General features: G+C 43.0%; 1 protein-coding gene across 3 annotated transcripts in view; it reads left to right on the top strand.

Moving 5' to 3' along the window:
* Positions 1-17,121, top strand: part of LOC138282863 (serine/threonine-protein phosphatase 6 regulatory ankyrin repeat subunit B-like) — a 366,276-nt gene that overhangs the window by 153,342 nt on the left and 195,813 nt on the right. For all 3 annotated transcript variants that reach the window (XM_069220832.1, XM_069220833.1, XM_069220834.1), the window contains 2 exons: positions 282-482; positions 16,366-16,467. In XM_069220832.1, coding sequence (XP_069076933.1) covers positions 282-482; positions 16,366-16,467 — 303 coding nt within the window. The remainder of the gene's footprint in view (positions 1-281; positions 483-16,365; positions 16,468-17,121) is intronic.

The following is a 17,121-nucleotide window of genomic DNA, read 5'->3' as shown; positions in this document are numbered from 1 at the left end:
TGACTAATAGTAGCATCAACAGCTGAGGCGCAATACCTTTTGTAGTGTAGGGTTTTATACTGTAAAGGTTATGTAAACACAACCTTACAGGCAATGAAAAAACAACTTTAACATGAAAGAGAAAAATTGTAGCTATTAATACAATCAACGCCAAGAAAAAGGAGTAATGTCACCCATATGATATAAATGTTAAAAATAATTTTAAAATGTGCTTATGAAATGTTTTTTGGGTCACTATAGTGATTACTGTGCTGTTTTCTTCTTCTACCTGCTTGCTCTAGTCTGGTGCGCTGTGTCTGCATGCGGCCGCCAAGAGGGGGCATAGTGCTGTGGTGAAGGCTCTGCTGCAGAGAGGGGCTCAGGTGGATGCGCGCACTAAGGACCACTACACAGCCCTGCACATCGCTGCACAGTTCTGCAAGCCCCTGGTCGTCCAGACCCTGCTGGGCTTTGGCGCCCAGGTGCAGCTTAAGGGAGGCAAGGTAAGGCATCAAAACCATGTAAAGATGCTGTGGCCCAGGAGCCCTAGAGCAGGATTGGGTGCCACATGGTCACAATGTGTTTTATGTCTGGTTGAAGGGAATCTTACCTCTTGCTAAGGTGCAATATTTGTGCAGCATACAGTGATTACCCACATATGCATTCCTTCAGGTAGCAAGCCCCCTGGTGAAAAGGCTTGTTCCTTCTTTAGCTCCCTGTTCTGCCCTTTGTGTCACAGCACAATAATGCCCCCTGTTGCCCCTCCTTTTCAGGCCGAGGCACCACAAAGTCAGCATTTGTTCAAGGCCCTTTTAGTTTTGGGAATGGGATGGCAGGGCGTCATTCAGATGCAGAGCCCTGATCCTTTGGACCCTTGGTGACTCAGAGTAAAGGCCCTGAAGTGAAATTCAATGACAGCATCAAAGAGATTGCCCAGAAAAGGGGGCCTTATGTGGAACCTCATGTTTTTGTTTACAAAAGGATGGAGACATTTGGAAAGATGTCCCCAGGAAAGGGATAAATGTATATGGATGTGTGTTGGGGGGAAGTAGGAGGAGGGTGTTGTCAGGGAGAAGGGGGGTAGGGGTTAGGAAAAAAGACTATCATCAACATTAGAGCAATAGGTGCTGCATCACTGGGGCCAAGGTTGTTAGTGGCCTACTATGAAAAAGGGGTGTTGGGGCCCATATTCTGTTCTCGCATTAGAACACAGGTCACCATTGCTTAACACGGAACTGGGTCCAAGTAACAGGGGATGGGACTTGGGGATTTTTCAAATTAATTTTTAACTCAAAGAGGCATAAAGAGTGCTTTGTGCCTCAGGCATAGGAGTGATGTCACAGTCAAGTGGGCAGAGCAGACACCCTGCTTCTCAGAGCTGGAGAGACTGTTAGTCCTCCAGCTGCAGTGGCACTAGTGCGGGGCCAACTAAACCCCAGTTATGGCTGTTCCGTTGTCCTTGCTTCCACTAGCAGCCGGTGCACACTTATGCCAGTGTCACTTTGGGCTTTGCTGCAATGGGCCAAAGGAAGGAAAACAGAGGATACACAACTTTTTGTGTTAGATAGAGGAGACAATCCTCTTCACTCATCAGTGAAGAAGGTGCAGTGGCAATGGGGCCCAAGGGCCTGAGAGTCCCACTGCATCACAGTGATGACTGTCTTACTCAACAAATGAGCACAGGTGTTCATTTTCCTTGACAGCATTAGGCCCGAGGGCACCCTTAATGCAAAAAGGGGTTGGCAACGTTTGGGAGCTCATCATTGGAGTGATGGTCAGGCTTTGAGGGGAACAGGTGAAAGAGGCAGAGGGTATAGCCTTCTACTCGGGCTTTACCTATCTGTTGTGCAGCAGGTGCAATTGCACTGGGGCGCAGGAGTGTGAGCAACTCCCCAGCTATGAGGAGCAGTGCTTGTTGGTCAGTTTCTATTTTTGTTTAATGCATTTGCTCCTTTTTAAGTCTCACATTTTGTGTGAATTATGAGCTCCAGAAAAGCACCCCTGATGATTTCATAAGCTCCCCCCATTGCACTCAGACTGACCCCTCCCACTACTCAAATCCTTGACATAAAGTTTTAGAAGGGAGCTGGCATCAAAACATTTTGCCTGGGGGAGACTTAGGGCACAAAAGCATGAAGATGAAAATGTGTACAGGAGAAGGTTGTTCTTTAGTTATGACTGGTGTCCTCTCTTGGTTTATAAATGCTATAGCTCTCTTCCTGGCACAGTACCGGGGTTACATCCTAGAGATATTAAAAAATCACAGTATTTCATCAAAGACAAATTCACCATGTTGCAGGGCATCCTGTGGGCACTAGCCTGCCACACAGTATTGCATTACAGGAGCACTAACACACCCACTGTAACACACCCAAAGAGTTCTGACCCTTGCAAAGGGTGTACACTGCACTACATTGTAGATCCACCAATGCACCACACCAATGAATCATAGTGGCACAAACTTATTTCACACTATGCACTGCCTACAAGGGACACAAACTGACCTCACTGCATATTTAGAACATATCACATGGCACTCTAATGATACACAACTTTTCCTAGAGAGCTCTAACATGTTTAAATGATTTGTAGTATACAGGCACTTACTATTGCATTGCAGTGCACCAATAGTACAGCATTTGAGGGGTTTCCACCCCCTGCACTTCATCTTAGGACACTAACCAACCACAATGCCTTTAATCCTAGAAGCACTAACCTACCACATGTACCTAATAGTGCAATGTAGTGGCACAGGCCCCACAGACTGTACTTTATTTTATGAACTCTAAACTACTGCTGGGTACAGCAACCCTAACAACCTATATGTCTAGCTACTCTGCCTCACTGAAGTTCATCCAAAGTAAACTATCGCATAACACTACATCTAAGACCATTAATCCATCACACAGCCCCATAGGACAGTAATATCCCACATTGCACTGCATTCCAGAGACCCTAGAACAGCACACTTTACTATGGAATGCTAATACACCACAATATATCTTAGATACTACAATACAATACACTACAATACAATTAATGGGTTTCTAACCGACCTCATTAAATAACATCCCAGTGACCCAAACAAACTGAAATGTACACTACAGACACTTCTCCAATACAATTCACTGTATCCTCTGAATGCTAACCCACGACTCTGCACTGTATCCTAGGTACATTCCCTATCACAATATCCTGCATCCTAATAAACTCACCATCGTTAGTATACATGTCCTAGGGACGCATACACCACACGGCCCCGCTTATTAGGAATAATAAACCTGCACTTTGCACTACACTCTATGGGTCCTAATGAAGCATAATGCACTGCATATTGTGAACAGTGACCACTGACTCACTAACTGAATTGCATTCTAGGGACACTACTCAGCACATAAGAGTGCTACCCAACCCTACTACATTATGGGCCTTATATTCATACAATCTATCAATTCATTATTTGCAGTAAAACACGAATCATAATTATAGATTAGGTAAATTCTATGTTTGAAAAGTTAATTTTCGCAAATAGCGATGTCTTTGGAATCGCAGTTCCGAATAGCGATTCTATAGGCATATGTGATTCGGAAGTAATCCCAAATAGAGAATCGCTAGTTCTGAATGTCACACAGACTGCATTTGATGACCTCATATGCAAGAACCAGGAAGTAAGTTACCTGTCCCTTATTGCTTAATTAGCACTTTCAAAACACACATCTCTGTGGAGCAGGAGAGTATTGGAGAGTTGCTACAATGCCCAGCCAGGATAAAGGCAAGGACCATGGAGGGTGTAACCAAAAACAGATGTTTTGTGGTTTGCAATTGGGGACTTTGGTTGAAGATTGTGTCTCCAATAATGACAATCTTTTAAGGAAAACATCTTTGACTGTGCTGGAATCAACCAAAAAGAAAATCTGGGTGTCAATCCATGAAAAAATTAATGCTGTTGGTGTCAGCAAGCACACCATTGATTAAATCCGTAAGCACTGGTATGATGTACAGTCTCACACAACAGAGAAGCTTGCACAAAGAATGTCTGAAGCTCGGCGTACTAGAAGTGGTTCTTTATTGAGCCACTGAAAATCCGATGGATGAGATGATAGAAAGTACCTTTACACCAGAAGCAGTGTTCGGAGTAACAGCCATCTGCACATCAAATCTTTCACCATCAAACACAAGTCAGAAAGTCTCCTTATTTTAAAATAAACTAGGAAAACACTCAAAAAGGTGAATGTTAACATAAATCAATGTTTATTCTCTCTGTCAGAAATATATTTAGAACATAAATTGAGATGATCATTTCAAGGAGTCATTAACACTATCTACAAAATTAGAAATACAAATCCCATAATGCAATGTTAAAGCAATCATTCATACCAAATAGACCTTTTTTGATTTTCTACTTTGTCTAATATGTAAAAAAGGTTTGAGATAAAAATTACTCACAAACTAGGGGAATCTGTGTATCTTGGATGCACAAAAACGCATTATTTGTCATATAGTTTTAGTATATACAAGTCAAATTAAAGCATATCATTTTCATCGCAGCTATCAGAGATTTATGTTACTTCAATCTAGAAAGTATTGCTGACCTAGAAAGTGTTATACTTGAAGAAGACAATGTTGAAAATATTGATAATGAAGAGATGGTTGAAGCGTTTGCTTACAACGTTTCAGTGACAATTTACAAGCAGAAGAAGCACCTGAAATGCTAGATGAACCCCATGGAGATATAAGATCTCCAACAGGGTGAACTACGCAGATAAAAAAATCACTCCTTCAGCAAGACACATTATGTATTGCAAATGGATTTGAAATCTCAGATCTAATGTAACGTCAAAGGCAGTGATGTCTCAAATTGTAGAAGCAGACTTACAATCTGCTCAAGCCTTTCACCACAGGAGAAACCTATGCTGCAACAACAAAAACAGCAATTAAGGAAAATGTGTTCTTTTGGGACAAAATTAAGTGCAATTCAGGAAACCTTGACGTCTGGTTTCATACTCAATCCTGAGTCACTTGAGGCTATGTGCACTGAAATCAGTACATTAACAGAGGCTGTATCCACACATTAGTGGAATAATAAATGCTGATAGGTTTGATGCCCAACATCATCATGACCACTGAACCCTGCAGACTTCCAGGTTTTGGGAGATTTGAGGATTGCCTTCCTGCCGCTACAAATCTTCTACCTCAACGATCCCTGAATTTACAAATAGAAATAGGAAAATTTCGTGGTGATGTTGCTTTAGGCCTAGAAAAAAAAATAGTAATGTGCTTGATGAAATGGAAGATAGAAATGCAATGATTGCTGAGAGAGGCTACTTAAAGAAAGTGAAGGGGCATCAGCCACAGCAGTTTGTCTGCACAAGAGCAGGGTACTCTAAGACGCAGTTCTAAGCAAACCCCGGATCTACATAGTAATACACCAATATCTAGTGACAGAATTACAGGAATGAAAGAAAAATGAGCAAGGCAGTAAAGATACACCTGTCGCTGTATTACCTATTTATTTATTTGTATGTACGTTATTGTATGTATCATTTGAAAAGGAAAATAATATCTGTGCAATGTTTGATTAAAGTTTAATTTTAATTTACAAAACGTTGCTTGAAAGGAAAACATAAATTTGTTTTAAAATGCCCTGTGCAAAAACAGAGAGAAATATTGTTTACAATTTAAAAATGATGGTTTGTGGAAGGCAAAAATGTCAATATTATAAAAACGTATTTTAAAAGTAGCTGTCGGTGATTTGTGTTATAAGATTCCTTCCATCAATGGCTCTTTTGGTATCTGCTTCTTGATGTTATGGACGAGGTGGAGGTGTTTTAGCATCTTCACTATTGTCCTCTAACGTCTGCATAGGAAGCCCTCTTTGTGTTGCTATACAAAGCAACATAACACAGTATGCAACAATTTTACATGAGACATCTGGTGAATACTGCAGTGCTCCTCCTCTCTTAAGTATGCATCTGGAGCATCCTTTCAGGAGTCCACATGCCTTCTCCATAATATCGATGTGTTATATTATATCTTTGCTGCTTGTCTGAATGAGAATATAGGTAGGTTGTCAGAATCCATTGGCAACGAACATATGTACTGTAACATAAAAGTACATTAAACATTATAAGAAACCCTGCACATATGTTAACATATGTTATAATTTATGAATGTGAGTATGTGTGTGTGGGGGGTGTACAGAACAAGTAGGAATCATGGATACTGCCTGAATAACATGCTAAGGTGTAAGTTATGACACACTCACTATTACACACTACCTGTATATTGAAGGAGTGGTCGTTTTTCCTATTTCAGTATAACATTTGCGATCTGGATGGTGGATAAATTGCTTTGTGTGTTCCATCAATGCAGCTCTGACCTCAGGGAACTGTGATACTCCCACAAATGCTACTTTGGTGTATAGTAGGTCACTGGGTATATGAGGAAACACAGTATATGTATTGATTTTTAGCAACATAGCTTCAAGAAAAGTTCTGAAAACCCGAGATTGTGCACTCTGTGAAATGCCTCCTGCCTCATGCACAACTGGTTGGAAACTCACTAATGCCAAAAGAGTGGAAGGACACAGCACTTGTGTGAGGGGGTGGCCTGGGCTCTACATGTGTACCTTTATGATAAAGGGTGCATTTCAGGTACTGCGTCTACATAGCACTATTAGTCAGCCAGTACTATAGGTCCTCTCATGCCTGCTCCTCCTGCTCCTTACCTCCAGCGTGTGCCTCCGCCTCACTAGAGCAGAACTGAGGCATTCTGGACCCCTTTTTATAGTTTGCACCCGGTTGTCACCTGCTTCTTCCTGGTGACAATTGTGAGTGCAAAAAGCTTGTTTTGTGACTAGTCACAAAATGCGAAGGCTTTGACCAAACAAATACTGAATCACTCAATAGTGTTTGTGGTTAACTAATTACTATTTGAAAATGTTCCCAGTGCAAAAATGTGAATCAGTAAACATTTTGTATTTTGTAACTGATTTACGAGTCACACATTTTGTTAACTTAAGGCCCTTGACCCTAAGTACTCTGTCCTATTACAAAGAGCTGCTTCTTTGGGGAACTAACCCACAACATTGTACTGCACCTTACAGAAACTAACCAACAACACTTCACTAGATCTCAGGGGCACCAGCACATCACATTGCATCATGGGAATTATCACATACTGCAGAGAGGTGCATCCTAAGGATCCTAGCCGACTACAATGCACTGCATGCTACGATGCCTAACCTGCTACACTTCACTGCAGTCGCAGGACCCGAACACAGTGTGACGTGCCGCGTCCTGGGATCTCTAAACCGGAATACCATACACTTTACACTTTGAACACTAACATACAAGTCTGCAATGTTTCTATGGCCACAAACTCATGGCACTACACTGCATCCATGGAGCATAAACCTAGCTCTCTGCACTATAGTTTATGAACATTACACACCACACAACACTGTATACTCTCCATAGAACCTGCCACACAACTGTACCATAAGTGCACCAACAGAGCACAGTGCATGATCTACTAGATAATTTATTGTGCATTGAGATACACCACACTGCACGTATGACTATTTTCACATCACACTGCACTGAATCCTGAAAAAACGATCGGACTGCACTGCAACTTAAAATATTAACTCTCCACACCCTCCACTGCATTTTAGGGACACCAGCCAAACGGTGCTAAGTGCTGTGGACACGAGCCCACCAGGTTGTGCTCAAGAGACACTCACTAACCACAACTGTAGGCCGAGAACGCAGATCAACTGCAATGCACTTCGGATTAGGCACTGCCACACTACAAACCACAGCAAATTGCATTGTAGAGTACAATGCATCATGCAGACTTTAACCCAAAGCCCTTTACTGTGCCCTTGGGAGTCTCAATAATACCCGCGGGTGACAATTTGGTCAAGTAAGCACAGAACCATGCCACCAAAATGCACTGAGGTATGATGACATCCTAATTACTAACTTTAAATTATAAACTCCTATTAATCAGGAGTAACAGAAACATATGATCTGGTGGCATTTAAGAGCCAAAGAAACCAGGCAATTGGCTCCTCTACTAATTAATAGTATCACACAAGCTCTTCATAGTAGTCCCTGTTAACTACCCTTGTGTTAACACCAGCTTACTCTAGCTAAAACAGAAGCATTGGATGTAGAAAAAAACATTTTGGTGATGGTTCTGATAAACGTATATTGATAACATGGGAAAGCATGGATAACTAGTGAAGGCCTCTCTCCAGACTCGAGTATAATGCTTATGTACACGATCCACTCGAAGACGCTTTACTGATATTAACACATCCGCTCTTGAATGAATAAATGTGTCTGCATGTGGGACACTATGTAGCAAGGTCCTTCACTTTGGGCTCTAGGTTTACCAGCTGCTTTTGATACAATCAAGTATTCGAAACATCCAGGGGGTTGAGAGTAAACCTATTTCTAAACGAGATTACAAACATTTAGAGTGTAAGAGTTTGAAAGCTACACCTGTAGGAATGAGATCTTGACATCTTGGACATTGTTAAATTGAAGGGTGCTGAAATTTGACTTTATCAATTAGAAGATCACACGGTTTGACAACAAGGCCATAAAAATATTGAAGACGTGGACTTGCTTTCATTCTCAGGATGGACATTGGAAAAACCGCATTAGGTATAAAGACATGAATTATAGGCTTATCAGATTCCACGAACAGCGTTTCAACATGACAATAAACCGTGTTTAGACCCCAACAACTGATGTGGAAGAAGAAGAAGAACCGGATACAGGGTCGGACTGGCCTATCTGGCATTTAGAGAGTGCCCAATGGGCTGTCTAGCAGGTCAGTGTGTGGGCTGGTTTTTAAGCTGTTTGTGGGCATGTTGTATGGCCTGCTGCACCCGTTTTTACTGTTAATTTCCCCAACATTAAAACGAACATTGCCTGCAGGAAACTCAAATGCATACAGTTTTCCTTGCCTTGCAAAACAATTATACAGCATGTATTTACGCATTCAAGGATGTACAAATTTGCAAATATGGGCCAGCTGTTTAGCTATCTTATTCACTAATGGGGGACTTTTTTTATTTTGGTGTCTGGTCCGACCTTGGCTAGATCAATTTTATCTTTAGGTCCAAGTTGAAAATGGCAGAGGCCCTCATTATGACCTAGGCAGTAAATGCCACCTACCGCCACAGCGACGGCCGCCAAAAGGCTGTCGCCGTGGCTACCTACTGTCCGCCATATTATGACTGTAGCCGGAATTCTGCCAGAAGGCTGGCGGAATTCCAGCTACGGTCATGGTGGCGGACAGCGGTAAGGTGGCGCTGCTGCCAGCAGCAACGCAACAATAGTAGACCGCTGCCGACCGTATCATGATCCATGATACGGCCTGGCGGTGTTCTGCTGGTGGACACTGCTGCTGGCAGCAGCGCCATGTCCCGCCTCCTGCCGGAGGACCCCCTGCAAGCAGGTAAGTCGGGTGCTCCGACAGGGGCAGAGGGGTGTGGGGTGTTGTGTATGTGTGTGGGGGTGTATGTTTTTGTGTGCGTGCATGCAGGTGTGGGGCGTTTGGAATGTGTGTGTGCATGAATGTGTGTTTGTGCGCGTGTATGTTGTGTGGTGTGAATGCGTGTGTGCTTGTATGTATGTCAGAGTGTGTTGCTGTGGGTGTAAATGAATATAGGCATGCGTGGGTGAATGTGGGTATGGGTGTGTGAATGCGTGTGTATGTCTGAGGGGTCGGGGGGAGGGGATGGTGGGGAAGGACTCTGGGGAGGGGGCGGGGGAGACCCCTATCACGGTCAGGGAAGGAATTCCCTGGCATTGATAGTGCCTACCGCCATGGTTTTCGTGGCAGTAAGATTGCCACGAAAACCATGGCGGTAGGCGGGGTCCTAATCCCGAGGGTGGGACTTTGACGGCCACCTAGCTTGAGACTAAAGTCTCAGCCCGGTGGCTGTTACCACCCTGTTGGACGGAGTGGTACATATTTTGGGGAAAGTTACCGCCAGCCTGTTGGCAGTACCTTTCTCCAAAATACCCCCGTCCGCCAGGGATGTAATGAGGGCCAGAAAATGCAAACTAGATGTACCTCTAGTGGCTAGAAACTCTAAAGTCAAAGTAGGCAATGGAAAAAAGGCAAGATAGTTGGAACACACACCCCTAAAAGAAATGATGCAGGGGAACAACTAGTCTGCTTCTGTCAATCCATTTACCTCATCATTACCTTTTTAATCAACAGAAGCAATGGATATATATATCTATATATCTATATATAGATATATAGATATAGATATATATAGATATATGGACATCACCAGATGGAGCACATGTAGCAAACTGATTGTATTCTCAGTGCCAGAAGAAGGAAGAGCTCAATTCTAGTGGTGAAGGCATGGCATGAAGCTGACTGGGAACAGATCATGAATTGCTCAGCTATAAAATTCAAAGCAAGCTGAAACAGACTAACAAGGCCATTCTACATGCAAGATATTATCTAAAAAATATACCTGCCATATTTAAGCAAAATGTCAAAAACGATTTGAAATGCTGAATTTGATTGAGAGGGTGATAGAAGAACTATGGACAAAAACCAAATAAACTATAAAGTATGACACTCAGACAGGCCTGCTCAAAGATGGCAGAGTAAACTACAAATTGCACAGACAAAAAGATAAGTCAAGATTGCACAAAATAAGAAAAAATAAGGTGCCCATGAAAGAAATGAATTATGTATTTAACAGGGAAAAGAGAGACAAAAACCATTATTGCAACAACATGCAAGTCTATTTTAGATGGAAATAAATGAGGAAAATCAAACACTGTTTTTGAAAAGTTTTGCAAAATCAAAGAGAGGATCCAAAAGTGAACTGTTAAGCTGAAGGACAATAATAAACAGTTGATAGCTGATACTACGAAGAATACACTGAAAGTCTCTACTAAAGGGATGTCACCATCCAGAAACCCTAAAGGATATTAACTTCACACAAGACCTCTAAGAAGAAGTAGTGAGAATAGCCCTCAGGTCACTGCCAAGAAGGACATCTGTAAGGACAGCACAGTGGCCAACAGATTGGAAAGATCTGTTTACATTCTAATGACAAAGAAAAAAGACCACGCAAACTACCATAAAAAGTTCCTACTCTCACATTCCAGCACGATAACGCTCACTATATAATTCGTTGTACATTATAGCCTGGTGGGGAAAGCAAATTACCTGATTTGGGTTTAGTAATGACCGTATACAAGAGACAGCATGGCTGATGTCTCCTGGATAACTGAAAAACCAAGGCATACCTAAAAGAAATCAGCATGTGCATTATTGACTTCAGTAAGGCCAAGGCCTTTGATTGCGTCAACTCTTTCAATTTGTGAAATTCCTTTAGAGCAATGTGCACTTAGGACATCTCATTGTTCTTGTACATAACCTACAAACTGGGCTAGAAGCCACAGTCAAGACAGAGCATTGTGAAGCAGGCTAGTTGCTCACTGGTAAAGGAGTTAGGCAGTGCAGTATTATTTCATGCCTCCTATATATGTAGAAAACATGAGAGAAGATGGTCTGGAAGAAGAGTGTAGATTCAGAATTGTAGAAGAAACATCAACAACCTTCGGTATGCTGATGACACATAGCCAAAAGTCAAGAAGATCTGGGAACCCCTTATAGTAAAAGTCAAAGAGCATAGTGAAAGAGTGGGACTACACTCAATGCAAAAAAGTACAAAGTGATGACAATATGTGCACAAAAATATAACATTGATGGTAAATACCTAGAGGCTGTGTAGTCTGGCATCAACAATAAAAGTTCCAACAGATTAGTACTGGGCAGAGTTTCAACCTGGAAAAGATTTTCAAATGCACTGATGTACCTACAAGGTCAGAATTGTACCAGCATCAGTGTTTTCCATTACATATGTGGCTGTGAAAGTGAGACAATGTAGAGACAGGAGAGGAAGAGGATTGATGCCATTGAAGTGTGGTGCTAGAGGAAACTACTAAGAAAAACTTGCTCAGCCAGGAAACCAAATAGATCAATCCTAGATCAAATCAAGTCAGTAATTTCACTCAAAGCCCAGAGGCTAAAATTGAAGCTACTATACGTAGACCATTTTCCATGGAGAAAACTGTAATGCTTGAAAAAGAAAAAGGAAAATTGGAAAGAGGAAGACCAATAGCAGGGCTGCTAGACTCAATCACAACAGCAACGAACATGCCATTGAGAGGTTTGATGACCCAAATAGAGGACAATGCATATTGGAGAGAATCTATATCATCATGAGCCATCATCATGCGAGGGAGAGGATGTGGCGTAATGGTCTTATATGCCGACTTCGGAGTTGGGGGAACCAGGTTTGAGCTTAACAAATCCTGGATTGATTGATTGATCAACTTGATGGCATCTAACAAATAATAATGAAATAAATCCAGTCACCTGGACTTCAAGAGAGACCCAACTTAGGGCCAGATGTAGCAAAGGATTTGCGCGTCGCAAACAGCGAAAATCGCCGTTTGCGAGGCGCAAATGCCTCTTTGCTATGCAGAAATGCATATTGCGAGTCGGGACCGACTCGCAATATGCATTTCAGAATCGCAAATAGGAAGGGGTGTTCCCTTCCTATTTGCGATTCGGAGTGGCATGCAATACCATTTGCGAACGCATATGCGGTCGCAAAGGGTGTCGCAGTTACCATCCACTTCAAGTGGATGGTAACTCACTCGCAAATTGGAAGGGGTCCCCATGGGACCCCTTCCCCTTTGCGAATGGACCCAATACTATTTTTTCAGGGCATTAAAAAATACCGAAACTAAAGGTTTCGGTTTTTTTTAAAGTGCAGCTCGTTTTGCTTTAAGGAAAACGGGCTACACTTAAAAAAAAAAAAAACTGCTTTATTGAGAAAGCAGTCCCGAACATGGAGGTCAGCTGACGACAGCAGGCCTCCATGTTTGCGAGTGCCTAGACTCGCTATGGGGCCGCAATTTGCGACCCACCTCATTAATTTTAATGAGGTGGGTCATTGCGACCCCATAGCGACTCGCAGTCGGTGTCTGAGACACCGTACTGCATACCAATTTGCGAGTTGCAAATTGCGAGTCGCATGGACCCGCAATTTGCAACTCGCAAATTTTCTTTTTGCTACATCTGGCCCTTAGTGAACTGTCAGTCCTGCAATGATGCTACATTGACGCTAATCTTCATGAAATTGGCAACATGTTTGAGACTATATATGGCTGCTAGGAGCACCATTGTGTTCTAATTGAGCTGCAGTTTAAAAGAACTGCATTGACAAGGAAAAGTACCTTTGCAATATAATTTCCTGTATTAAATAATACACCCCAAATTGTGCCTAAAGTGTGCCGTGTAAGCTCACATGGCTGGATGCTTAATCGAAAAAAGTGGCATGTTACATATTGGAATTAGTATGCCCTCACAGTGAATAAATACCCCAAAACTGTGTATGTAAGGCTGTATTTTCTATCAATAGGAGTGAATAAGGTGTAAATGGAGGGCACAAAGCCACTCTGCTCCATGGGATATGGCTGAATTCTCTGCATGAAGATTTTCTACGTGGACAGAAAGCCTTCACTTGGCAAAGTTTGGCACAACAGGAGTAGTAGCTACATGAGAATTGCCAGGTTGACTAGATGTCAAGACCTACGTCAGCATCTTCCTTCTGCTATTGGCCTAATGTTTTTTCAGGTTGTGGAAAGTGAAGAGGTGGCCCAACAGAGCCTCTTCCTTGTTGGAGGGGTTTGTTTTCATATCTGCTTGTGGAAGTGTCTTAGGATTGATTTAAATATGTCTTTATTTGCTGTGTCTTGACTTGTTTTCAATTTTGGATCCGGTTGCTTGGGTTTCACCAGGCTCAGTTCCTCTGTGCACCAGCTGGCCTGTGGTTGGGCTCCTGCTATTGGGTTGCACTTGATGGGAGCCTGGGTGTCTGCGCCTGTGGTGATCGGTGCAGTGAGATTCTTGATGGCTTTCGGAAAGTTGCTAGTGTGCTTGGACCGTTGCTCGCAGATGCTTTTCAAGCTGAGGTGGGTGGTTCCAGTGTTGATAGGTCTGTGATGGTGCAGGATGAGCACAGTGAAACTGGTGAGAGTGTGATCTGTCCAGGTTATATTTGCTGGCTTGCCAACAGCAGTGTTGTCGATTGAGCAGAAAATTTAGTCCAATAGGTGTCCAGCGATGTGGGTGGGTTTGGTAACATGCTCGGTGAGGCCAAGGTTTCAGAGGTTTTCTAGGAAGGCCATTGAGTTTAGGTTGGTGAGGTCATCTAGGTGAAAGCTAAGGTCTCTGAGGAGGATGAAGGTGCTGGTGTTGATGATGAGTGATGCGACAAAATCCATGATGTCACTGGCGAAATTGGTGCAGTGTCCTGGTGGTATATATAGAAGGGTTCCACCCAGGTAGAAGTTGGCTGCAATGCTTTTCTTGAATGTGAGCGTTCTAATCTGCTAAGCTTGTAATGCATTCTGTGCTCACATCCCTTGCTTGCTCTCTGCTCTGCGCAGCCAGTGTGTGATGTGATGGAATGTTGGTGGGTGACTGGAGGAGTGTGACAGTTAAAACTAGTGGGCTAAGCAAAGAGAATGCTGCCCCTGGTGGGGTTTCCTTATTAAGTAACTTGTAGCTAACCCTGTAACCTGTTAAATAAATCTACAACTACTCTCTTACATGAACTGGCTACCTGACTCCTACTTGCCTTGAGTGTTCCATGGAGCTAATGGGAAGTCCCTGTAGGTAATGCAGCTAATGAATATGATGACGACTCCACCTCGGGCTTGTGCTGATGGTCTTACCTGATGATCTTGTAGCTGGTGGGAATAGCTGTAACAATGTCCAGTGCCAAAGTTGGAGTTAGCCATGTTTCCATGAAAAAGAGCAGGTCTCTTCAGCGTGGTTCTGCAGTAGGTCCCATATCTCTGTGGTGTGTTTGGGCGTGCCTGCAAGTTTGGCATGTTTGAGTGGTGTTTGGCTGTGTAAGTAGGTGGCTGGTTAGTAAGAGTGTGAGCTAGTGGGGTGCTGGGTGTTTGTACAGAAGGCACATGAATGCTTCTTCAGTGTTGTGTGGTGTGGGGTTGCAGCAGTGTGGTATGCAGTGGCCAGAGTGAAGCTCATGGAGGAGAGCAGCAGGGTTCTGATGGGTAGGGGGAGAACCAGGGTTCCTGGCGCTTGATGCGGTTCAAGTGCAGATGACGGTAGACGGGGTTGCCTTTGGTGCGCCAATGGCACGCCTGCTGCTCATCAATCAATCAATAAATTTGTTGAGCTCGCTACTCACCCGGTAGGGTCTCAAGGCGCTGGGGTGGGGGGAGGGGAGTGCTACTGCTCGAAGAGCCAGGTCTTGAGGTGCTTTCTGAAGGACTGGAGGTCCTGGGTCTTGCGTAGGTTGGTGGGGAGGGAGTTCCAAGGTTTTGCGGCGAGGTGGGAGAAGGACCTGCTGCCGGAGGTGGTGCGGTGAATGCGAGGGACTGTGGCGAGGGCTAGGTCAGCGGAGCGGAGCTGGCGTGTCTGGATGTGGAAGTTAAGTCGATCATTGAGGTAGGCCAGTCCGGTGTCGTGGAGGGCTTTGTGAGCGTGGATTAGGATTTTGAAGACGATCTGTTGTGCAACCGCTATTAAATAGGCCCTGGGTGGAGTGCAGGGTACCGTGGGTGGGAAACCAGTGATGTCACTTCCTGTGCAGAGAGATGATGGGAAATCCAGCAATGCCTCTTCCTGTGCAGATGTATGATGGAAAATCCAGTGATGTCATTTTCTGTGCAGATGGGCAATGGGAAACGAAGTCCTGTTTTTTGGCTCTCCTTTCAAAGACGGTTTTAACAGGAAACCAGTGATTTCACTTCCTGTGCAGATTGATGATGGGAAATGCAATGATGTCATTTCTTCTGCAGATGGGCAATGGGAAATGGAGTACTCTTGCTTGGCCTCTTCTTGTAAAGATGGTTATGGTGGGAAAACAGTGATGTCACTTCCTGTGCAGATAGATGATAGGAAATCCAGTGATGTCACTTCCTGTGCAGATGGATGATGATAAATCCAGTGATGTCACCTCCTGTGCAGATAAGAAATGGGAAACAGTACATTTGTGTTGCACCAGACATTGAGAGGCATTGACAGATGATAAGTTACAAGAGATGGAACACAGTCTCTTTGGTAATCGTTTTTACTTCTGGCACTGTAAATCCCAGCAAGCTGAACATTACATGCAGACAGTGCAAACCATTACTCATGGTTATAGCCCTTAACATTCATTACAAAACAGGCATTGTGATACATTGTTATTTTATTTAGTGCCTCTTCCCATATTGATGTAAACACCTTTATTAATGAACACCCGAACATGCTTTGTGTTATCACATTTGATTTCTTTTGTAACAGGCTCAGGAGACACCCTTACACATCGCTGCCCGCATCCCAGATGGCGAGAAGGTGGCAGAGATGTTGTTGAAATGTGGGGCCGATGTCAACGTAGAACAAGAGGTAATTTAAGGGAATAAAGGATAAAAGATTTGGCCTGACAGTTAAAAATCAAGCTTGAAGGTTAGTATGGTCTTATTTGTGGATGGTTGGTTGTGCAACCTCTTTGATGGCTTATTGAAAACGTCGCAGGACAACCTTCACAAACCTTGAAGCGTTTGTCGCTTCACCACTTCCATGTGAAATTCATGGCTTTTGAGGCAGTTTATTTGACACAAACCCTTCTCATTCCATGCGCTTACATAGTTCTGCAAAATAAACATTTTGAAGAAAACAGTTCATGTTCATCCGCTTTACATTGCAAAGGTGCTTAAAATAGAGCTTACATATGAAATTATTGGAACCAAATCCCATTGTGCATAGAAAAGATGCACAAATTTTACTCTTGCAGAGTGAACATCCTAATATATTTTGCAGCTTAACTGAATTTAAATGATTCTCTATGAGATGAAACTATGTCATAATACAAAGATTTGTGTATAACTCATCTAAAATTGTAGGTATCATAAGTGCATTAAGAGTTATACAGCCTTGGGTATATGTGTCTTTATGCTTGAAGGGTTTAACAAAAAAGATAAAACTAAGTGTCTCATCAGAACTCCTGCAATATCCTTGTTGGCAATACTGCATCTTGTAATTACCGATGCCTTGGGTTAT

This window comes from Pleurodeles waltl, chromosome 2_2 (genome assembly GCF_031143425.1).
Source record: "Pleurodeles waltl isolate 20211129_DDA chromosome 2_2, aPleWal1.hap1.20221129, whole genome shotgun sequence".
Lineage (NCBI taxonomy): Eukaryota > Metazoa > Chordata > Amphibia > Caudata > Salamandridae > Pleurodeles > Pleurodeles waltl.
This window is presented reverse-complemented; position numbering and strand designations above follow the sequence as displayed.